Below are 23,902 nucleotides of genomic sequence, written 5' to 3'. Positions count from 1 at the left end.
AAGATGCTCAAAGCCACTGGCACCTGTCCTTCTGTCTTTGAAGAGTTAGTCTGTTCCTTGCACAATCTTCTGTGTGGAAGCCTGTATAGAAGGATGTAGTGAGAATTCTGTTCCTCTTCTAGCAGAAGCCAGAAACCAATGTCACTCTTACTCCAGAAGTGAAGCCAGATTCCATCAAGATAAAAAAAAAAAAATCACTGTTTTGTTTATAAAACAACTCTACCTATTGACTATGTTGATCATCAGACTACTGATGTTTCAATTGTATATTAAACACACTGCCACTTATTTTCTTTCATAATACCTACTCTGACTACTTTTCTTTGAAATAAATATGTTGCCTTAAAAATTGTTGAAAAGGCACTGTAGAGAACGTACTTAGAATAGTATGATCAGTTACCCGGGGTCACACAGAGTAAAGCTGAGACTGAAATTTAGGGCTCTCTCTTCTCCAACTAGAACCTTTCCACTATCCTACAATGCCCCTCTGGTGTTTTTATGAAAGCAAGGCTATGTAACTATAGCTTATATAACTCTAGGGTTCTCGCTGGGATATTTCAATGATTCAGTATCAACTGGGGACAGTTTGGCTCTGCTCTTGTGCAAAGGGCAACTTCCCTTCTTTCTTTGGTCAAACCTTTCAATTTATCATTCTTTGGAATTTATAAGGGTGCTACAAGGTCACGGAATGATTGTTTTTCACCCAAAGAGGCCTAGATCCCTAACGGGACCATCTTTATGTCAAGAATACTTGGTTTCCCCTGCTCCATCCCTGATCCACAGGCCTCATGGGAATAATTCCAAGGAAGTGTTCAGGAACCTGGGCAGGCAGGAAGACCAATGGTTCTGCTTAAGCTAGAAAGTATCACTCAACCTCTCTTTGCCTAAGTTTCATTATCTGTAAAATAAATTTAATCAATGTGCTCTTTATAAGTTTGTGCTACCGGTTAGATAAACTAATTACCATACTGTACTCAGAATGCTGCTAGATACATAGTTAATGCTCAATGAATGAGAGTTAATGTTATCAGATTTGTGGTAAAATCCCCTTTGGAGAGGACTGTCAGTTTGGTGGAAAAGAGAAAAATATATCTTAACAAGTAAGCTATGGCAGTGTAGATCTAAAGAATAATAATAACAAAAAAAATTTACTGCAGCAATAAGGATGAATGAAACATCAAGAGATGTTAGCACACTGAAGTGACAGGGAGGCAGACTGACCAGGCAGCATTTTGGTCAGGAGAAAACCAGCAATATGCCTGGATTAACCAGTCAGTGACACAGGCCTGGATAAGAGTCTACATGTCTAAATATTTCTCTTAGGGAACAGAAACTCCCCTGCTAATTAATTAAAAAGAGTTCACTAAATGAAGGATTTTAAAACATTGTCCAAATATTATACTCTATGAAGAAAATAGCACAAAAAATCAGAAAAAATATGCATTTGCTTGAAATAACTTTAAAAGCAAACTAGGTTACGAGTTAAATTTTAGGAAGCCCTCCCTATTGCAATAAAGAAACCGGTTTGTGATGATGATGATGATGATTTTTTTAATTCAGGTTATTTAACATACAGTGCAGCACTGGGGTTTCAGGAGCAGAACCAGTGATTCATCACCCACATACAACACCCAGTGCTCATCCCAACAAGTGCGCTCCTTAATGTCCGTCACCCCTCTAGCCTGTCCCCCACCCCCTTCTCCGCTAGCAACCCTCAGTTTGTTCTCTACAGTTAAGAGTCTCTTAAGGTTTGCCTCCCTTCTCTGTTTTTATCTTATTTTATTTTTCCTTCCCTTCCCCTATGATCATCAGTTTTGTTTCTTAAATTCCACATATGAGTGAAATCATGATATTTGTCTTTCTCTGACTGACTTACTATGCTTAGCTTAATACCCTCTAGTTCCATCCACGTTGTTGAAAATGGCAAGATTTCATTCTTTTTGATTGAAACAATAATTAATGGTCTCAAGACTTGGAATTCCATTTATCTTTAGGAAAGCAAAACAGAGTGCTTATTTTGTACTATTATTTCCTATTCATCCTCTTCTGTTGGAATAGAACATTCTGTTTTGAGAAGCAAAACTCTGAATGTTTTGAGCCTGGCATTTTGAAAGCTTGGTTGTGTGCTGCCATCTTGTGGTAATACAAAGATATGTTCCTATGTGCTCTCTAAAGAAATTGCCTTTGTCCACCAGGTGGCAATAGTGGGAAAAATAAAAACTTTTTTCAGTCAGAGCCAGCACGAAACGCTACATTTCCAGAAGGAGTCTTTCCTATTCTTACAGAAAAGAAAAAAAAAAAATTGTTGTCCTGAAGCAACTGAGAATTATTCTTCCTTTTGTAGTGCTAAGGTGATTCCAAATTCTTGAGTAAAACTGACTTGCCAAGGATATTATTTCTGTAGGGATTTCCTGGACACACTCATTAGAATACAGTTGAAACCTATGATTTTTATACCTCTTAGGTATAAAGGTACAAAAACTATACGCTTTAGCAAATACATTTAACAAGTAAGCATGGCAGTGCAAGTTCAAAGAATAAAAAGATAAATCTACTGTAGCAATACAATGAACAAAACTTTGTGGGTGAGTTTAGTACAGAGAAAGTTCTAGAATTCTCTAGAAGCATTATTGCCAAATGCTTAGACTTTAGTTCCTGCTGATGGGGTACAAGGAGGCAATGGGGGAAAGAACTTAGTACTAGAAAAGGCAAGTGTCATGACACATTTATCAAACTGTCTTTGACTTTTAACTTTCAGATTCTTTATACCCATCCATGTTAGACAAACATGCAGCATCGGAAAGAGCTAATTCAGTCTCTCAGTTGGCATAGAGCATGTCTTCCTTGTTCACTAGTGTAGTCTCAGCTCACTATTTCTCTAGCATGAAGTAGGTGTCCAATAGATTTGCTGAATAAATGCCCATGCATAGATGAGTGGATGAAGGAATGAGCAAATGAAAGAGCAATTGAATCATTTCGTACCTCAAGATCTAGCCTAGCTAGGATTCTAGGTAGAGGAAGATTCTGTTCTTCTTTTGGAATCATCATGCCCTAGTGGAAAGGGAAAATTTTTGCTGGGAAATCAGGCATTTGGAGAGCCAAATGGGATGAGGAAGTCCTTTCATCGGTCCCCAAATTCAGTCAGATAGAAAATTTTCTGGGTGGTTGAGGTTTACTTAAGAATATCCTCTGGACTGGGGTCACCTGGGTGTCTCAGTTGGTTAAGTGTCTGACTCTTGATTTCAGCTCAGGTCATGATCTCAGGGTCGTGAGATTGAGGCCTAAGTTGGGTTCCGCACTGGGCGTAGGACCTGCTTAAGATTCTCTCCCTCTCCCTCTGCCCCTCATCCCCGTCTCTCCCTCTCTAAAAAAAGAAAAAAGAAAAAAAAGAAAAAAGAAATAAAAAAGAGAATATCCTCTTGACTAATGAAAATTGAAACCTTAGAAGATAGAAACCCTACCTTCTTTTATTGTTCAAAGACCAGAAGACCTTACCTCTCATCTTCCACGAGGTGGTGTGATTCATTCTCTCTGCCTCTCTCTCTGCCCAGAAATTGAAGTGAGTGATATGAAAGTGAGAGAGATGCGTCCCTGGAAACTCTACAGAGTTTACAGTTTGGAAAATCCCTTATTGCCCTAGGGAATGTTCAAGTCTATGTTTCTGAACAATTTTGGCATTTTGTCTTCTTTGAGTTCTATCTGGTAGAGCCAAGATGAGGGTACAACAAATCCATAAAGAGAAGAATTGATTTTCAGTGCTTTGACTCTTGACTCTTAACCACTTACCTCGAACTCCCTGCTTCTAAGCACTCATTCCCCGCCCCAGGTAAGATGTACAGAGCTTTGGGGTCTATATCATTTGTGTATGGTTGTTCTAGTTCCATGTTTACTTGAACATGAATGGCTCACTTTATAATCTGCCACTGACATCTGAACAAGGGAATATTCCCTCTTCCGTTGTGTAGGGCACAATTCTTTGTATAAGGCTAGTCATCTGATGCACTTTAGGTTTTGAAAATGACACGTTAGTTTGAGGACTTTAAAATAATTAATTGCACTTTTTTTTTTTTTTTTTTTTTTTTTTTGCCTTTTGGGAGATCTAGTAAGACTGTATGTTCAGAAGAGAGGGAAGGTCCACATTCAATGGGGATTTTACCCTCCAGTTGCCTGGAACAAGGAAGAGAAGCATGGGGTTAAAATCCTTAAAAAATTTAATAAAGGAAATGAAGAAGATTCGACGTGCTGCCTCTTCCTCTTTCATTGATTATGAAGACCTGAAGCATAACATTTATAAGATTCTTCGATGGGAATTTATGTTTTATGTGCTCTGACTTTTATTTTCTTTTGGTCACAGTTTTGAAAAACAAAACCCTTATTTTTATAGTGGCTTAAAAGCAGGACATTAATTAATTCAATTTTCAAAGCCACTTTCAAGCTTAGAAAGTTATTAATTTCTTTCTTGCAGGTTTCTCCACTCAGAGACTTTAGGCAACTTTTACTTACAAGTATTATTATTATTGTTTTTTTGACGTACAAAAAAGATATGGCTGTGATTTCTGTTTAAATTGTTAGAGTTTTGGGCGCCTAGGTGGCTCAATCGGTTAAACGACTGCCTTCGGCTCACGTCATGATCCTGGAGTCCTGGGATCGAGTCCTGCATCGGGTTCCCTGCTCAGCAGGGAGTCTGCTTCTCCCTCTGACCCTCTTTCCTCTCGTGCTCTCTATCTCTCATTCTCTCTCTCTCAAATAAATAAATAAAATCTTTAAAAAAATAAAAAAAATAGTTAGAGTTTTTTTTTTTTTATTTTCTCCTACTTACTGTATTCATGTTGTACAAACCCTAATGCCTAATACCTCTGGAGTAATGTTCTCTGAGAATCACAGTAACCATCCTGGGCGTAGTTCAGGGGGAAAAAGCCAAAAGAGAGAAATAGGTCTAAACCTTAACCTTAAGGCTATTCCTGTTTGTTTTGTGTTGTGTTTTTTTTTTTCTATTATTGCTGTGTTTTTTGTTTGTTTGTTTTTAAAGTAACCTCTACACCCATCATGGGGCTTAAACTCACGTCCCTGAGATCAAGAGTCACATACTTTGCAGACAGAGCCAGTCAGGTACCCTGATTTCTATTTTCTTAGTTAATTTATAGGTGGACTAATATCCTAACTACTAAGAGAATATTTAAAACTGGCTGGGGGAGACTAAGAGGTCTTAGTATGTCATCAGTATTTGAGAAGGGATGTTGGCTTCCCTTAGCTAACTTTAGGTCATGAAAGGAATCTTACGCTTTACTTTCAAACACTTCTGAGGGTTTTTCCCCTTAAAAGTTGGCCTAAAATGGACTTCATGTGTTTGATGTTATTTAGGAGTGAGTTGGAGCCATGAAAGATTTAGCCAAATATTTGTCACTCTGGGCATATGGTGATAACTTCTAGTTGAAAGAAAGAATAAGCCCAAACAAGATTAATGCTGACATAATTTCTTACTGTATAATGTGAATAAAATATCTGAGACTCACAGGGACGCTTGGGTGGCTCAGTCAGTTAAGTGTCTGCCTTTGGTTCAGGTCCTGATCCCAGGAATGATCTGAGGGTCCTGGGATCAAGCCCCACATCGGGCTCCCTGCTCAGCTTCTCCCTCTGCCCCTCCCCCTGCTTGTGTGTGCTTTCTCTCTCTCAAATAAATAAAGTCTTCTAAGAAAATATTTGAGACTCACTGTTTATTCTCATGAATTTATGGACCAATCCCCTGGAAACCAAGTGTTCTACAGTAAAAAGCATCAGGAAAAAAATGTTTTAAATGCTCATTTCATTAAAAAGAGACAAACTTATAAAAGGGGAACTCTCACTGGAAATCCTGGAAGGGACACAAGGGAAACCTCTGGTAGGAAGAGTCAGGTTTGACTGGGATCTGGAAGAGCTGCAAGTGTGTCTGTCGCTGTGGAGAGAGCCCTAATCCGGGGCAGGAGGGCTACTCCGGGGCCTGCCTGGGCTGTGAGCTTGGGCAAGTCACAGACACATGCCCAGCCTCAGAAAGGGCAGAAAACAGAATGGCTTAGGTATTTTAACTTAACTCTTTTAAGCTCAGACCTTCAGATGAAACATTTGTTTATGTCATATTAATGATGTTATCTCTGAGGAGAGAGATTGTATCTGATCTTTATTTTCTTCTTTATAGTTTCACGTATTTTCAAGTTCTTCCATAATGAGAATGCATAACATTCATTATCAGAATAGAAAAGTATTTATAAAAACAAATCAATGCATTTTTAAAAACCCTAGGGAAAAGAAAATAATATTTGGCTTTGGGTTGACATCGTTACAAGGAGATTGAAATTTTTTTTTTCTCACTCTTTTAGTTGGCTGGTATCATAGAGCAAAACCAAACAGAAGCTAAGATAGTAAGGCTGAGTTTCTATAGGGAACATAGTCTTAACAACATGAAATGACAATGCAATAAAAAATGTATTATAGGGGTTTATGAGGTCCTTCCGACTGTAGGCTTGATATAATTGCACTTTATGAGTGTGTGTGATGTAACTTTAGCCTCTATGGGCTCTGCTCAATGGTGAGATGGGTTGTTACAGAAAGTGGGGATTCGCTGAGCACTCCCACCATAACGAGAGGGCTTCATTAAGTCTCTTACAGCAAGGCAACTTCCTCAAATCCTATGGGCTTCTTATTTAGCCTGAGAAATTTAATTTTTAATAATCAATGAATTAAAATGTTAGAGAATGCCCAAGGGTCTAAGTTTAATAAAGGGGTTTCCCTGGGCCATTCTACCTAAAAATACATATAAGATTAGACAAACTCCAGAAGTAAATTTATTTGAATCAGCTGTCAGTCAGTAAGGTATTAGGGCCAGGCGTGCAGTTTCTGTCTTACGGAAGAAACAAAGTGCTTCTGCCCTTGTATCTAGAACGTGCCCTTTGCACCTGTGGGTACTGTCCTGGCCTTTTGCCCTTGTGGAATTAAAGACAAGTCTTCTCATTTAATAAAGAACTACGTCCCAGCCCCAAATCTACTTAGCTGTTGGTGCAAAGCAGATTATATTTTCCATGTTTAAAAGCATACATTTTATGTATATTTTAAAGCCTTTTGTGCCTTCATTTATTTAACTTGCTAAAAAGGATTAAAAGCACAGGTGTGGGTAAGTCTCTAGAGATTTTCATCGTTTCTGGTTTTCTTCCTCTCTTTTTATTTCCCAGCCCTAAATTGTGAATTGCAGATCTGTTTTAGAATACATTTTAGTTTTAAATTCTAAGGTATTCAAGACTGTCTTTAATCCATGTAATGTGTGTTTTCATTTTGTATGTTTCAAAAAAAAAAAAAAATTCAAGTACCATAAAACAAGGTAACTGGCCTGCAGAATTTGGATGCAGAGATAACAAATGAATTTGTGAGATTTCCTAGGGCTTCTAAGGCCCTTGAAAATTAGAAGATAATGGATTAAAAATGGTGGTATGCTCTGAGTTACCCTATGTCTATGGCACTAACCACCACAGTCCAGAACTTGGTAAAGGCGGTTCTGCTTTGGACCTTTCCCAAGTGACTTTATTACTCAGAATGCCAGGAAGCCTCAGTGATTCATACTCCTGCTGTGTCATTGACTCAAAATATAACATCACCACCAGGTTCTGGAGCAGCTCCTTGAAAATACTGATGGCTCCTTACAACTTGACCATTCCTACAACTAAAATTAAAATTTACCAGCCAACCTCCCTGTTGAGAGGCTGAACGTTTTCTCTAGATGTTCTGCCAGATAATAGGCACTCAGCATTTTTTCCAGACAACTTATCCAGCATAGTGCTACCTATCACATGGTATGCAGTATCACTACATGTCTGCACAATGAAGCCAACAGATGCTTTCTTGTCCTAAGAGGGTAACAGAGGTGGGAATGCAGATTCTCTTACCTTTAACCCCACTGGTTTATTGCATGTCTTTTCTTTTTAAAAAACAAGGCAGATGCAAAATAGGAGAAGTAAGAAACTATTTGGGAAAAGTTATATTTTTTCAAATTTTGAAAATTAATTAGGCTTAATATTGTTCAACTCTCTCTGAATTCTACACTTTGGTATGTGCTGGAATGTTTGCTCCTCTCTTTTCTCCTTTCCGCCTTCTAAACTTCCCTTTCACCTGGAAGCCTTCCCTGATCAGCCCAGGCTAGCAAAGGTGTCTGTATCCTGTGCTCCCCAAATACTACACAGGTACCCTAAACTTAGCAAACTTTTTTATGACTGCTTAACACATCATCCACTGCCCCATCTTGTCTGTAAGCTCTATTAGTGCCGAGGCTGTGTCTACCTTGCTCTCCACAGGCATTCCCAAGACGACGTTCAGAGTCTGGCACATAGAAGGTACTAGGATAGTTATTTTTTTGAGTGAATGAATGGTGTGATTAACATATTGTGCATTGTCAGGTAAGCTGGGCCAGAAATTACCTGCACTGCCTATCAAGAAGGAAGTCTCTTTCTTGTGTTCCTAATGGTTAGAAATCTCAAGAAAAAGAAAACGTGGACTCTAAGAGAAACTCTACAAAGCAAAAGCAGGTGGAGAGTACATGTAAATACAGAACAAGAAGTCACACTATTAATTGAACCGATTTAGCACAGGAGGGTTGATTCTCTAAGGGAAAACCAACCGCCAACGAATGAGATTGCTCTTTTTCAGCATTGCAACAATGAGCAGCTTTCAGTGATGAACTTACCTGTGTTCTGGAACTCCAGGGAGGAAAATAGAACAAATCTCCCCGTTTACTTTCTAACTTACAATTCAACACACAAGATACCATTTGATTTTTTCCTTCCATCCCTCCTTCCTTCCTTTTTCTTTTTTCCTCTTTCTTTCTTTCTTCCTTCCTCCCTCCCTCCCTTCCTCTCTTTCTCTTTCTTTACACAGTTGTTTCTGTTCTCCAAACATTCCCTGCTTCCAAGTCATAAAAACTCTACATGTATAATCGAGAAAACATTTTAGAATGGCCAAGCAGCTTTCCAACATAGAACATGGCTGGGAATGCTTGGTGCTTTGTGGGCTAAGGAGGATGGGAGAGTGCAGAGAATGGACAGTCAGCCAAGACACAGCTATTTCGTTTTTTTTTCCTAACCCACACGATGCTACAGTTGCCCGCAAACAATGTCTCTTAGGCAGTTTAAAAAGTCATACTGAAACTGCAAGGTTTGCAAGGTGAGTGGTTAATTTAGAACCATTGTTACAAGTATGGGACAGTTAAGGTAGAATGGACTGACAGTTATAATTTATAGTAAAGATACTCTGTTAGTAGTAATGTCTAGGGGTTAAAACATACATATGTGTTACAGAGATGTGGGAAGCGTTTTCTTCTACAGTCAGCATAGTAATAAGCAAAACAGTGTAGTAAACTATGGCGATGCTTGGCTCCCCAGGGTCCAATTAGGAAGCATGATAAATGACTTGTGAAGTCTCTCCCCCCACTGATTTGTGGTGGATATAAGCTGACAATTCTCAGTGGCTTCCTAGTGAGTGGTCTGCCTACTCCCATCATACATCTGGGTACATATGAACACCTTAAAATGGAATTCCAAACTCATTATGTCATGCTGTGTTCTTACTTGGCAGGTGTGTTTCTTCGCAGCAGTATACAAGGGGAGATGTAAGGTGGGACCACTTAAGCTGATTTTTTTCCCCCCTGACGGAGGTGCTCGTTTAATTTAATACCTACAAATGACTTGTGATGATGAAAGACCACTGTGAGGATAGAGCGACTGTATAAGGGAAGTTGTTACTAAGGTTAATTTGTATCTTGCCTCTTCAGAAGTAGATGTGTCCTCCAGATAGATGGGATAATGGCTTTGCTTGCATGGCTCCTAACCAGTGTTTGGAAGTGAATGCTATTACTATCAAAACTTTTTCTTTGGTTTTATTTGAAGGATGTCAAAGAAAAAGTATACATGTAATGTGAGGTGAATACAGTATAAAATATAGAGAAAAAGAAAATCAAGAAGTACAGAGAGCAGGAATACAAATTTCAGGTAAAAAAGAAAGAGAGCCAAGGGGCAGACTAAAATTCAAGTTTATACTTTGGGGGGCTCTTCTAGGACATTAGTCAGGAGGTGACACTGTCAATGTTTGAATTCCTGGAAGAGTATGTATTCTTTCTTTTTGACTCTAAGTAGTGCCACTTTGTTCAAGGCCTCTTGCTCCATACAATGTCTCTGAACATAGAACAAAGCCCCCAAAGAAAGGACCTCCTTCCTGGCTACACCCAGCAAGGCTCCTCACAACACCATGCTTCCCTCCTGCTAAATGGCACACGGATACAAACACCAGGGCCAGCTCTGCTGGGGGTGCACTGGAGAGACCTGAGAGACCTGCATCAGCATTTTCTGTCCATTCCAGATCCTGGTCTTCTTACCCTTTGGGGCATCATGCCAACATTTTCTGCTGCAAATCTCACTGAGCTCTTCTTAGGCAGCTTTATTCCTTTTAATTAAAAAGACAAGACTGTCAATTACTTAAACTTAATCCCCAAATGTAATTGTTACTTTGAAAGATTTTTTCCCATAAAGCTCATAGAAGAGAAATATTTCCATCAAATTAAAATTTAGTGGGAGCTAGGATTTTCAAAAAAATATTCATCTTCAAATCCCTGCTGGCTCTCGAAATCTACATAGCACAGCAGAGCCTAAGTACAGGAAGATCACCAGGAAAGTCTGACTGGTGTAGGCAGAAACAGACTAGGAAAATAGGAAAAGGCATTAGAGAAGAGTCTCTGTACGAAAAATTCTCCTACCTTTAAATTGACGCTGTAGGATTTTTAGCCATTTAGCTTGAAGCTAAATGTAAATTCTGAGAGAGGTAACACTTCCAAGCAGCTGTTGGACATTTAAATAACAGTGTGAATACATTTCAGGTTTATTCTTCCTGGCAAATTTGAGCAAGGAGAGGACCAGAATTGTTTAGGGAACACAGCAGAAAGAAGAACACAGAGCTGAGAAGAGTAAGGCACAGAAACGGATTCAACAGGGAGAAGTGAGTCGGAATCACTGTGTTGGCAGGTGCAGTGTGGATTCTAGGTGAAGTATTGGCACAGCTATCTCACTTGGTTCCCAGTCTCTGAAGAAAATCAGGAGGAAGTCAGCCTGTTGCTCCCACTAAAGGAATCAGAGATGGTCATCAGGTACTAATGTCAGCTCTTAATGATCTTCATGTGTACTGGTCTGGGCCCATGATTTTGCTGTAAATTTCTGTTAACACTACTTTCCAAGTACTATCAGCAAAAAAGCAAGGCCCTCTTTTTCCCCACCAGCTAGTGGGAAAAGAGAAATGTATTTGAAAACTAAAACCTTCCCTGGGATGTACTTTACGCTTTTGACCAGAAAAAAGGGCGGGTTCTGTAAAGTGATGACGTTGGATCAGTCTGACAGGTGGTAACGTGCATGATAAGCACTCACTGAAAATATGAGTGTGTGTGTGCGCGCACACGCCACACAATAGAGAACAGTGCAATGTGAAGCTTCTCTAAGTGTAATATGAGGATATTGGTGAAAAATAATAAACAATGTTTTTTATTTGGCCTTGGGATACTTCCGTAGTTAAACCTGTTAGCAGTGGGCATTTCAGACATTCCTAGAATCCGTAATACATCAAACTATAATGAAGCCACACTGAACTTGTAGCTAGCTAATACGCAGGCAATCTGATACAAGTGTGTCTTTAAATATCAGTACTTTTAAAAATTATAAGAAGTATGTGTATCTGAGCATGATTATTTTATATTCAATATGCTTTCTTTCTAGGAACTTGAAGCTCTCTTTTGTATATTGTTTAAAAAACACTCTGAGCTTGTAGGCATGAAAAATATAATTTCTTTCCCATTTCACAGTTGGAAAAACTGAATTAAAGAGAACAATGCTAGTAATTATCCATGATTAACAGAGGTGTGTATGTAAATCAGCCTGGGTAAGTGTGTGAAATTAGATGTGCTGATGCCAGATAGCTCTGCTCATGTTTTTTAAAGATGAATGCTTTCATATAAATCTCTGTGTGAGTCGGGCATACGTCTCTGTGTTGAGTATGTCTGGAAATAGACTTTGTGAGAGTGTATGGATATTAAGGTAAAAGTATTGTGTATTACAAGCATTATAATACACAAAATAAATTAGATGAGTGTTTAAAATTCATTAGACAGATACATATCTAATGAACGCAAATGCATACATACTCATTATTTATAATGCACTATAGATTTATGGATGTGCCTGGATGCCGCGAGGTGTAGATTGGAATTTGGGTGTACTTTGATCATTAAAAAGTGTGGGAGAAGGTGCATGTTAGTTTCTTAAGATTGTGGGGATTAATTGAGTTAATACATACAAAAACCCTCAGAACTCTATTGGTACATGAGACGCCCACTGTCTATGTTAGCTATTGTTATTATTATCGTTATTATTATAGGAGATGGCACTGCTGTTATAATAAGAAGCTGAAAAGAGGTATTTTCTCACTGATACCTGGGATAACATCCTACAGAAAATAAATGAAGCTGTAGGGATTGTCTAGTTATCTTTACAGCACGCATTGATTTTTAGGATTTTTCTCCCAGTTTCCTTCCATCCCAGTGGAGTCTGGTCTGGGAGTGCCAGGTGGGGGCAGGTATATGGCCTCCTCCTACTGGAGATGGAATCTGGCTGTTCTGAAGCCAGGCCCACCCATAACAACACCAGGCTGCCTTTGGAAGGAAACGTGCCAGGTGGACCTCAGATTTCTGCACGCCTGATTTGTTTGTGGGTTGGGTTTTAATTTTTTTTACCTTTAATTTTGGGGGGTTTGTTTTGTTTTCTGAGAAAGCTTTAGACAGCTGTATTAGTCATGCAAACCCAGCCATGTGCAATGTGTTTTATCAATGGAAAAACAGGAACTGAATGGCAAGCAGCTGTGAACAAACCCAGTGCAAAGCCTGAGCCTGGAAGATAATCTCAGCATTTCCCAAACCCACTCGCCACTCGAGGTTAGTGAATAGAAAGGCTGTTCACTTGGGATAAATAATCAGATGGGAGGCAAGCAAGTGAGACACATTCCAGGGTTATTAATTTTTTTTTAAAGTTGCAGTGGTGGAAGAAAGATGGGCTGATTGAATCCAGAGAGCCCCACACTCAAGGGGATTCCTCACCTGAGGGTGATAAAAACAACACAGTGGTAATTTGTCTTTGTCCCGTCTCTCCTGTTACTTCATTTTAAATCTCCGCCATGGTTTTGTCACCTCATTTTGAACCTGCGGTTCTTCTAAATGTGAAGGCATCTCTAGCGGCTTTCCCTCATGAAAGGCTATGCACAAGTGAGATTATGGGGAGGAGACAAGAGCAGTAGCATCACTTCCCAGGATTCAGAGGCCTCAGTAAATGATTTGAGCCGAACAAAGTGAGAAAAGTTCCCTCAGTCACTTAGAGCTGACTCTTTCTTCATTTTACAATTCAGTGGATTTTCTGCAGCGAAGTCGTCAGAGGTAGTTATGCAAATATATGCAATTCAGGACTCATTTCAGAATAAATAAACCTAAATTAAAATTAATGGGGAAAAAACACCTATCAGAAACAGATCAAGGATGGAACCCTATTTTATTTATCTATGTATATCTTTTAAATTAAGAAGCAGGGAAGCACACTGATTTTTTTTTTTTTTTTTGGTCTTGTTTTTGGCCGAATAGGAAAGGACATTCGAAAATTTCTGATTGGCCACAGACAATACAAATTATCCTTTGGTGTAATTCCAGTATTATTATTATCACTGCAGAAAATCAAGCAATATGATGAAGGAAACCCAGGAGAAATACATTTGATTTATTGAGCCTTGTTTTTGTTTAATCACAGCTTGAAGGGGTTTAGGACTGTGTTCCTGCTGCGACTCTGATGTTTATCCTCCGTCAGCTTGACGAGCCATGTAGAGTGGGGCTGGGGGTGGGGAGACCCTCCAATGAAAGATATTAACAATGAAACAGCTGAAATTAAACATGCATTTCTGTTACTGGGAAGGGAAAGTTCTCTTTTTTATGGTGGGTGGATGGAAAAGGACCTTTGCATCAACCAAGTGCTAATAGACACCTTAAGCACTTCAGGGTTGAGACGTAGGATTCTACCTAGATGATGACAATATACAGTATTTAATTAAATGAAGGTGTTTTGTGCTATAAATATGACCAGAGTGAGGTAGGCATACTTTTCATAGATATTTTGGTACTCCAGTGGCACTATGAAAAGAATTAAGGATCCTATATGTTAATTTTTGTTCACGGAAAACTGCATTTCACACGGGTTGCCATCTTGATTGGACAGAAGAGAAAAAAAAGGATTTGATCTCTAAAAATTAAAGTCCTTGTAAGAAACAGGGAACTTAAGAGGGCATTATCTTTCTCTACCAGCCTCACACATCAGCTATCCCAAGTCTCCATGAACAGCTTTTCAATTTCTACCAGCAGAAGCCCAAAGTATTAGTAGTGAGATATACTATATTCTCTAGAACTATTGGATCTAGAGAAGCTATCTACAATCTATCTACAACGTCAAATCAAACTAGGGTCATTCTCCAATCAACAATTCAGTTTGTGGGAAAATATCGAGTTCAACAAAATCCAACATGCTCCATTCCTGGTCCAGATTGTTTTTCAATATCCAACAGCTGTCCTTTGTGAATCGTGACTGACTTCATTTTGTTCCATGTTATATATACATCATAAAGCATGATCAGATAAATATTTGAGTTTGTGGCTGTAGAACTGCTCTTACAAAGGCATAGTGACAACGTTCAAACCTCATCCTGGATGGAGCATAACCTCTTTGGTGAAAATGTTATCCATTGGGACAAAAGTGTATGTATGTGTTTGTCACATCAAGAAATTTGCAAGATGGCAACATGATAAAATGGTGTCAATCTCTGCAGCAACACTAGAAGATAAATGTCTTAAAATAACTGTGGCACGTCAGGAATTCAAAATGGGATATTTTCCATGAACACTAAGTTTCATGTCAAGCCTAAAAAACAGGCACATTTTAGTCTTATTTTTAGTAGCTGGGATAAGAAACATTTCATTAATGTTTTAGGGAACAATTTTATTCAACAGAGTTCTTCTAAAAATAGTTTGGACCCTTCTTAAAGTTTAAGAATAACTTTTTTATTAAGCTGTCTAGTTGATCCTTGAAACCTTGCAATCCTCATTGCAAATATAATTAAAATAAGTTTGCATATATGTGAATACATACATATGTAAAACATAACATTATTGACACTCTGAATATCCTCACCCAATTCTGACCTAATTTTTAGTTTGGAGGAGTGTTAATGATACATGATCTGTCTTCAAACTTATAAAACAGCAGCTTTCTACCTTTAATTCTGAGCACACTTCTTTTATAGTGTATACAATAATCTTGTTTAATTAGATTTATTTTTTCCACACTAGGCCCCGCATGGCCTACTCTCCATTTTTTCTCAGGTCTTTGAGTGTTATTTGCAAATCACTTTTCTGGAATTTAATTTCAATGGTAGATTGGTTTCATTTCAGATTTTTTGTATTGTTTTAATTTTATTTGCCAATTTGTCTTTAAATAGCCTTAAGCTAGAAGGCTGGGGCTGCAACTTGCATCTAAATGTGATGTAGGAGGCGAAATTTAATTTGAGTGTGTGGAAAGATTTATGAAAAGGAATACAGAATGATTACCTTATTTTTTCATTTGTGTTTTCTAAAAGAGTTATGTTTAAAAGGAAAAGCCCTCAAATTGGCCAAGATTTTAAGAAAAATGAATGTCCTTGTAATCTGGTTGAGTTCAAACTCTGACAGCACTAGATAAATTCACTTTTACAATACCAAGGACTTCAGATTCAGATTGTGTAAGCCTCCAAACATGAGGGTGGTTAGAGGATTCGTGTTTTTATGAGCTGCAGAACATAACGGGCTGTGTTCCAAACGTGTGAATCCACGGTTACCTGTCATACATATTAATTGAAGAGAAAATTGCTTTCTGAGCTTGGCATCATCTTGCCAACAACTGACCAACTTGAGTCAGATGACAGATCTGTTACAGGCCTCTCAACTGTTGTGGGGACAACTGATTGACTTTCTTCTGAAGGTTTAAAGAAAAAAAAAGGATTTCTATTGTATGTGAATTTTGTGACTATGTATTCCCCGTTGTATGTTTTGCACATTATAGATGATGGAGAATGACCCAGCAACAGAACTACAGTCATAAAAATCATACTGACCTTGAATGGGAATAGGGATTGTGGGTGAAACACGCTCTAAAGGGGAAAAATAGTAAACATCATGGAGAGTTTATATAGATCTATATCTCTTTCTATATATGTGTATATCCAAATAGATATATATATCTTACTCATGTTTAGCTACTCAGATAATTATAAAACAGATGAATTTCCATGCTTATAGGAATATATCTCCCGTGAAGCATTTGTCTGTTCTTCTTACCAACACTAAAGTATCAGAGAACTATTAGTAAAATTTTAAATCTAAAGCCTTTAAAAAAATTTAGCTAGAGTAGGAAACAACATCTTATTGTGGCAACCCTACAAAGAGGATCCTATTCTACATTGAAAAAACTCACTACCAAAATTACAGATTTTTTTGGAGGGCCGGGTTGAGGGTATTTAAATTAGTAGTGATCACATTCAGTCATGCGACTTCCTCTTGGTTCTGGTCTCTTTAACTCATGACAGATGGACCCATGATAGCTAAAGACTCCTTTCCTCTCCCTGAGCCCTACAGCTCATATCAGCTTTAGCCAAGTATGTGGAAAATTTATTTTGGGAAATACTAATTCAACTTTTCCCTCAGGTTTTTACTTCCATATTACTAATACAAGTGCAAGAGTAAGCCCAGGAAATAAGTAAATTGGCATGCTTTAATTTTTTTTGTCTTTTAATACCACCCTCTTGGGATAATACAATCTCACCTGAAATTTGATCAACCAATCAAATGTACTTGATGATACATCCTGTTGAGTAAGAAGAAGCATTCTTTTGGACACTTGAGTTTTAGCTTATGTGTCCCTTATGGTCCTAACCCCAAGCTACTGATCATAAATTGAATGTGCGGGCAGGGCTCAGGCTTTAAGGTATCCTCTATTTATCTTATCAAAACCCCAGGTTTAACTCTAAATCCTCCTCTGAGGCTCTTTCAGAGAGGCAGAATGGTCTATTAGGGATAGGATACATTACTTACTGCCTGGAAACCCTATAGTGCAATATAATTAACCCGCACTTTAGATTCCTCCTAGCTGTTTGGTTAAATAAGTACTAACGATAAATTGAAATAAACAAAAATCAAGTTCATATTCAAATTTAATCTGCCTGCCATCTCGTACCATAAATTTAGGAAGAGTAGATTTTGCCTGGAATTTGGGCACTCAGTACATCTGTGATGCCAAGAAAACCCAGTCTCCTTGCAGAGTGAACTTTTCTCTAGCTTGGCTGAAAGTTGTAGCTTAAATGCCAAAGTTTCCTAAGTGCATTAAGAGGGAACAGGTCAATAATAGCGCAGTGAACAATTGTGTCTTAGTTACACAACTGTCAAGTAGAAAAATGGTTTAAACCTTCGCTGGTTATTTGGTATTAAGTTTCCTCCTTTGACAATAAATAGCTAAACTACTTTCAGCATTTATGTAGCAGTTGGAGACTACTATCCCATATGATACTCTATCTACTGTATTTTATTTTTATTATTACTATTATTATTCAGACTGTTTAAATGACTCAGCTTAATATTTTCTCATCACACTGTTCACAGCTGGGTAAATGCACTCTGCCCTCATTTCCAAAAGACCATTTATATTGCTAAAATCTTTTCAGCCGCCCTCCTCTCATCGCCTTTTCAACCGTTTCCCACCCTGTTCTCATCAGGGTTAGCCCTATCATGCCCCACCAGTTACTCTTATTTTCCTAATTCCACCTTACTGACTTATTCCTTAGATGCTTCCCCATCCCAGCTTTTATCCTTATTTCTCCACCATTACTCTGTGGCATTTTATAATTTATGCCAGGGTTTGTGGGCTCTTGTAAGAGTGTCAAGTGAAGTGATAGCGCTTAAAATGAAAAAGAAATTCTTCAACGTTTGAAATTCAAAAGCAGAGGGTACAGGAACCTCGCTGCCATGCACTTTGTCTTTTGGCTGCTAACATTTGGGGAAGTCAGCGGAGCTTAGCAGCTGATTGGAAGGTTTTAGGAACAGAGCCCTAAGATTGACCCCAGAAATATATGCTGTGGCTCTAGCAAGATCCTTTGATCATTGGTTCCTAATTTGCTAAATGGGTGAGTGTGTGTGTTATTGGTTGATTCTGCTGGGACACCATGAGATAAATGGGGCATTAACACTTAACAAGAAAAACCTCTGAATTAAAAGCACTCAAATGACAAAGGCTAGAGTTGATGATAAGGTGTATATATGGAGGTAATTTATTAACTCAGATATGATTTTCTTTTATTTTTCAATGGGTATGCCCATGTTCTTTAAACTTTCTGGAAGTCAGCATATTTCACACCTTTTCTTGAAACTAAATCAAGTCCCAATGCCCATCTATTTCTTATTGTAGCCACAGAGAGCCCTTGTAAAAAGTTTGCAGCCAGTCTTTCAAACTACATGTGGATAGTGTTCCAATAGCTGCTGACACTGTTTTATTCTGTGGCAACCAGAAGTAGCTGGTTAAGAGGCTTTGCCAAGTCTTAACTAGTATCGTCAAGTGGTATATATTTAAACCCTGAGCTGCCAAGGTAATAACTTAAAATGGTTTCTAAACAAGTGGGGGAGGCCCTCATTTTAAGGGCTCTCTCCAGTTGCTGGGTTGCTTAGGTAATACATGAAATTTAATCAAGTATAGGTTTACAAGTTAATGATCTTTTAAAATTAAAAAGAAAATTTGAAAACCTCCTACACACTGAGGTGGTATGGCTGAGTGTAGACTTCTTTGCATTTTTATTTTTTTGTACTTAATAGCTTCAAAATGCCTTACCAACCCACACATTTCTCTAAAGTAGAAGGTAATTGATTAGTAGGAGTTTCCTTTAACATGTGGGAATATTCGCCTCCTGAGGTCAAGCACTGATCACTAGGCCGGAATATTAGTTAGGAATCTCCACGTGCCAAAGATAAATCAACCATCTAACTAATCCAGTGGACCCATGTTGGTGGGGGTTAATGGAAATGGAAATGGGGGGGTGGCAGACACAGTGTCTCAGGTGGGAAGGGATATAGCAATATTTAGTCATGGACAGACCTCACTAAGTGAAAAAATGAGAAAGAAATTATATGTCTCTTCACTTCCAAACTACAAACGATACATTTCCTAACATTTCTCCACATATACAAACCTAGGTAACATTGATCTATAGCCTGGATTCTGGAAACAGATTACCCAAATTTAAATCCCAGCAGCTTTATTTGGTTGCTCTAGTTACTTAACCTCTTTATCTAATGGAGAAGTAGGAGTCCCTACTAGGGTTGTCTTGACAATGAAATGAGATCATGTATGTTAAGTGTTCAGTGCATGTGCAGAGTACCTTGTAAGAATTCACTTGATCAGAAGTGACCACCTTAAAATCATCACCCTATTATTCTTCCTCCTATCCATTGTTTTAAAAGTAACTCAACATAAGCATGGAAACAAGATAGGTTTCCGTTGTGGGTGCATTATAGTCATCAGTGTGGGAACACAGAATCTGTGATGTTCCATATGCTGAGGATGGACCTTCTCTTGGCATCAACAGAAATCTTCCTCCATGTGGTGCATATCTCCACAGCCGACAAAGACTAAGGAGCGGAATCTTTGCCTGTACATGCTGTACCATTGGATTAATGCATTCAGAAAAATTGCACAGTGTAATGCTTTCCCCAGGATGGAGAAAAATATATAAACTTGGATATAATATAGCCTGAGGTAGTACAGATTCTTGACAAACAATGCTGGAATGTGTGGAGAAGGACACAAATGAGAAAGGAGTGCTTCCATTGGCCTAGGAAAAATTACTATCAATACATTGTATTCTTGCACTTTTATTCAATTACTTTGACCCCTTTGAAGATCAGTATTTGAATAGAGAGAGGAGAAGTATATGTATGTATGTGGTGGAAGACAAGATGAATCAGTGACCACAAACTGGCACTGTGTAAAAAGTCAGCACATGTCGCTGAGGTGGACGCTGAAAATGTGCTGACACCCCAGTGAAGATGGATAATCGTGAACTCTTCAGGGGCTCTGGCTCTCCAGTTCTCCTTGCTTCCTCTTTCTGGCTTGCAGCAGCTCACCAGCTGCCTCATCTGCTCTGGACCAGCTGGGTCAGCACAGCACCCCGCTGCCTGCACAGTGCTCTCTGTCAGGGCTGCTGTAGCCACCCCTCCCAAGCATCTCTCCCCTGCTGACCCTGTTCTGTGGAAAAGTACCGCTACCTGCAGTGTCTTCCTTCTTCCCATTCAACCCATCTACTTTGAGTCCAAGTAATGGGCAATCTGTTCACATAGGCACTTCCTTTTTTCCCCCTTCTCTTCCCTTTCTCTTTCCCCACCTTCTCCCTCCCTCTTTCTCTTTTGCCTGTGTGAAATAGGGTTTCACAGAGCTGTATTCCCAAGGATTCAGCTATCATGGCTGTAACAAGGGACCTCCTAACCCTAAATGGTCACCACGGGGTGGGCGTGGTGGAAGCGGCCTTCCTGTTAGGTAAGAAGCACAGCTTCTCCCTTAAAGTGTGCATACTTGGGTCTTGGGTCTAAGGTCTAAAGAGGGCAGTAGTTCCCCTAATTTTCATCATGCTTCCTCTAATTTTCATCATCCCCTCATAAGGTGGGAAACCAGTTACAAACCCAATGCTGATGCACATGCTGCCAAATGCAGAGCTGGTGCCTGGGAAGGCTGTTCTGCAGAGGGCAGTGTGGGCCCACAGGGGAAATAGCACACCATTAATCATGGCGCTGTGCACTTCTCAAGGGTAAAATTGCAGGTGACCTCAGTGAAGTCACAATATGATGATGATACACTTGTCCAAGTCTGTGATTCTCAGCTTACAAACAGAAATTCTGTGAGATTCTTGGCACTTCTTACTTTTACTGGGTGGGTCCTTTAAATGGACTTTTATGAATAGGGCAATGGTATTTACAGGGCTTGAGATCACCCTTCCTCACCACCAGCACACTCGCGGGATCTCCATTATCTCTGACCTAGCCCACCCTTGCTTTCTCCTCCTCAAGTATTCCACCCTTCCCTCCTCCTTCACCTTCCTCTCTCAGTCTATAGGTGTTATTTTAGTTATTATTTGAAGTATATTAGCACACTTCGTCTGGGTGGGAAAAGTGGAAAAGATACTTTTCATATGATCTCACTGATATGCAGAATTTGAGAAACAAGACAGAGGATCATAGGGGAAGGGAGGGAAAAATGAAACAAGATGAAACCAGAGAGAGAGACAAACCATAAGAGACTCTTAATCTCAGGAAACAAACTGAGGGTTGCTGGAGTGGTTGGGGGTGGGAGGGATGGGGTGGCTGGGTGATGGACACTGGGGAAGGTAGGTGCTATGGTGAGTGTGTGAATTGTGTAAGACTGATGAATCACAGACCTGTACCCCTGAAACAAACAATACATTATATGTTAATAAAAAAATTAAAAAAAGGAAAAGATACTTTAATGCAAATTATAGTTGCTCACTTTTTCTAACCCAACTGTCCCACTTTCTCTATAAAACCTCTTATTGTCCCTATAGAACCTCTTATTAAGTGCATGTTGTTCTACTTAAGCAGGTTACCTTAGATATGTCAGAATCTCAAATTTAGAGTTGAGGCTGTTGGCCCCCATTTATGGAATCCCTGATGTCAAGAATGAAACAAGTAACTACATTTCTTAATAAATACCTTCTCAAGTGTCTTGAGATATTGGTGTCTCTAGCTGAAGCAAAGAACACTGATGTTTGGTCTTTGGAGACAAGTAAACAGGGATATGAATTTTAAACTTCATATTAAAATTCATGTGAATTTTAAACTTCAAGCATTTGTATGACTGTATCCCATCAAACTGTTGTAGGTTGAAGTCAATGGGAGTTATGGGGGAGAAACTGAAGCCCAAATTTAGAATAGTTTGTGGTTGTTGTTTTTTTATAAGCAGAGTTGGATCTTGAACAGTTATAAAATGGCTTTAATATTTCATCTCAAGAGAACTCTCACTGAGATTGATTTTTCTCCTAAAAATATATATTTTTTTCTTGTAGGCTCATCTAAATTGGGTAAAGCAAGATGGAGACATCTCTCCTGGTCATAGTGTTTCTAGCTTTTCCAACTGAACATGTGCAGAAAAAAATTCCTAGTAGCTTGTTATTCCAAAATAATAAATAGTAAAGGTTTTGGACTTTCTCTTTTAGTCCAAATGAACTTTCTGGCCCAGCATGTGCCTACTCTTTTGTTTGTTTGACTTATTCTGATAAACATTTTCCCATTCCAAACATTTTCCTATTCTAAATTCCATTTTCTTATCCTGAGTTTTATGATCAGTTGAACAGGACTGATCACTAGAAAACTACATAAAAGTAAGAGATGATTGATGAAACGCTAAACTTGTTTTCCTATTCTAAATGTACCATTTTCTCCTAATTTCACCCGTCATACTTCTGTTTCTCAGGGGGCATTTGTGTCTGTGCTCGTAGCCTCAGGGCCAGCAAGGCAGGGGGTCAGATAGCTGACCTTAATGGCTGCTACAGAACCAGGCTCTGAAGTGGGCTCTCACTACTAACACCAGGAAGCTAAAACACCTGAGTCCTCCTCAGTCTGCCTTAGGATCTTCTCTGGTCTTTGGAAATGCTCCTCTCTCCTACCATTTTATCAGTTCCAAAAATACGTCAGATAAGTAATGTTTCCTGCTGTCATATGGAAACCCTTCTGCAACCATTTTTCCTTTAGATTTTAGATCATGTTTTAATCATTCACTCCACCATTGCTCTTGTGTTGTTAAAAATACACTTTCTTTTCCCAGCCTCTCCCTTCTCCCAGCATCTTATCCATCCTCATGGAATTTTTCTTCCTCAATCACTCTCACTAGGGCCATTTTTATATTGCCATTCATTTTCCAGGATCTTACATCACCTCTGTTCCTTGAGATTTCTATTCTTTGAATATTCTTACAGTTAAATCAACCAGGAAACAAAACAAAACAAAACAAAACAAAAGAAAAAACAACCTAGCAACAACAAAAAGTCACAACAAGGTAGTTATCATAAGTAAACCAGGAAATCGAGAGAGAAGTTATTTCATTTGTAAATCCTGCCTTATGCATAGGGATGGAGGGCCTGTGTTTCTGTTTCAGTGACTACATTCTTATTTTTGTATAAGTTTACCTTTAATAGGTAAGGTAAATGATAAGGTAAGGGGGTGATTTTCAGGTTTCCCACTGGAGAACTAGTTGACTTAGTTCTCCCACATCAGGCCCTGCTTTGGCATACTTACTGAAAAGGACTAGGCTGGCATTGGTGACCCCCAGATTGTTGGCAGCCACGCAGGTATAGTTGCCATAGTGCTCTTCAGTGACGTTGGTCACTGTCAGGGAGGATTGGCCCTCCGTGCTCTTAATCTCAAGGCCATTAGCACTGTTTATCCTAAGAGTTCAAAAACAGAAGAGTGAAAAAAAAAAAAAAAAAAACAATGATTAAGACTTGGTGCAGTGATCCCTTTTTCATCATGATATTGGAGGACATGGAAAGAAATGTAGTAGTTAGAGCTTGTGGGTCCTGCTCAATTCCTTGTTTTAATCATGCAACCCCATATCATCAGAATCAATGTCCACTGATAGAGAAGACTCAGGAATGGATGAGTTTCACTGGGCTTTGGGGTAAGAGCTACAGGCCCCAAAGCACTCGGTAAAGAGATTTAGAAAATGAAGAGTTTAATAGCGTA

The 23,902-nt window shown here is 38.9% G+C and overlaps 1 protein-coding gene across 5 annotated transcripts in view; it reads right to left on the bottom strand.

Moving 5' to 3' along the window:
- Positions 1 to 23,902, bottom strand: part of LOC113917567 (limbic system associated membrane protein) — a 651,218-nt gene that overhangs the window by 15,990 nt on the left and 611,326 nt on the right. The window contains exons 6-8 of one of the 5 annotated variants that reach the window (XM_027585416.2): positions 23,456 to 23,604; positions 16,228 to 16,263; positions 10,334 to 10,455 (exon numbers count right to left, since the gene is read on the bottom strand). In XM_027585416.2, coding sequence (XP_027441217.1) covers positions 10,349 to 10,455; positions 16,228 to 16,263; positions 23,456 to 23,604 — 292 coding nt within the window. In that variant the 3' untranslated portion in view covers positions 10,334 to 10,348. Of the gene's footprint in view, positions 1 to 10,333; positions 10,456 to 13,174; positions 13,528 to 16,227; positions 16,264 to 23,455; positions 23,605 to 23,902 lie in introns of those variants that run through there. The other 4 variants (XM_027585419.2, XM_027585415.2, XM_027585420.2 and 1 more) reach the window with 4 other exon arrangements.

The sequence above is a fragment of the Zalophus californianus genome, chromosome 1 (assembly GCF_009762305.2).
Source record: "Zalophus californianus isolate mZalCal1 chromosome 1, mZalCal1.pri.v2, whole genome shotgun sequence".
NCBI classification, from domain to species: Eukaryota; Metazoa; Chordata; class Mammalia; order Carnivora; family Otariidae; genus Zalophus; species Zalophus californianus.
The sequence above is the reverse complement of the archived record's forward strand: the minus strand, read 5'-3'. Positions and strand labels throughout refer to the sequence as shown.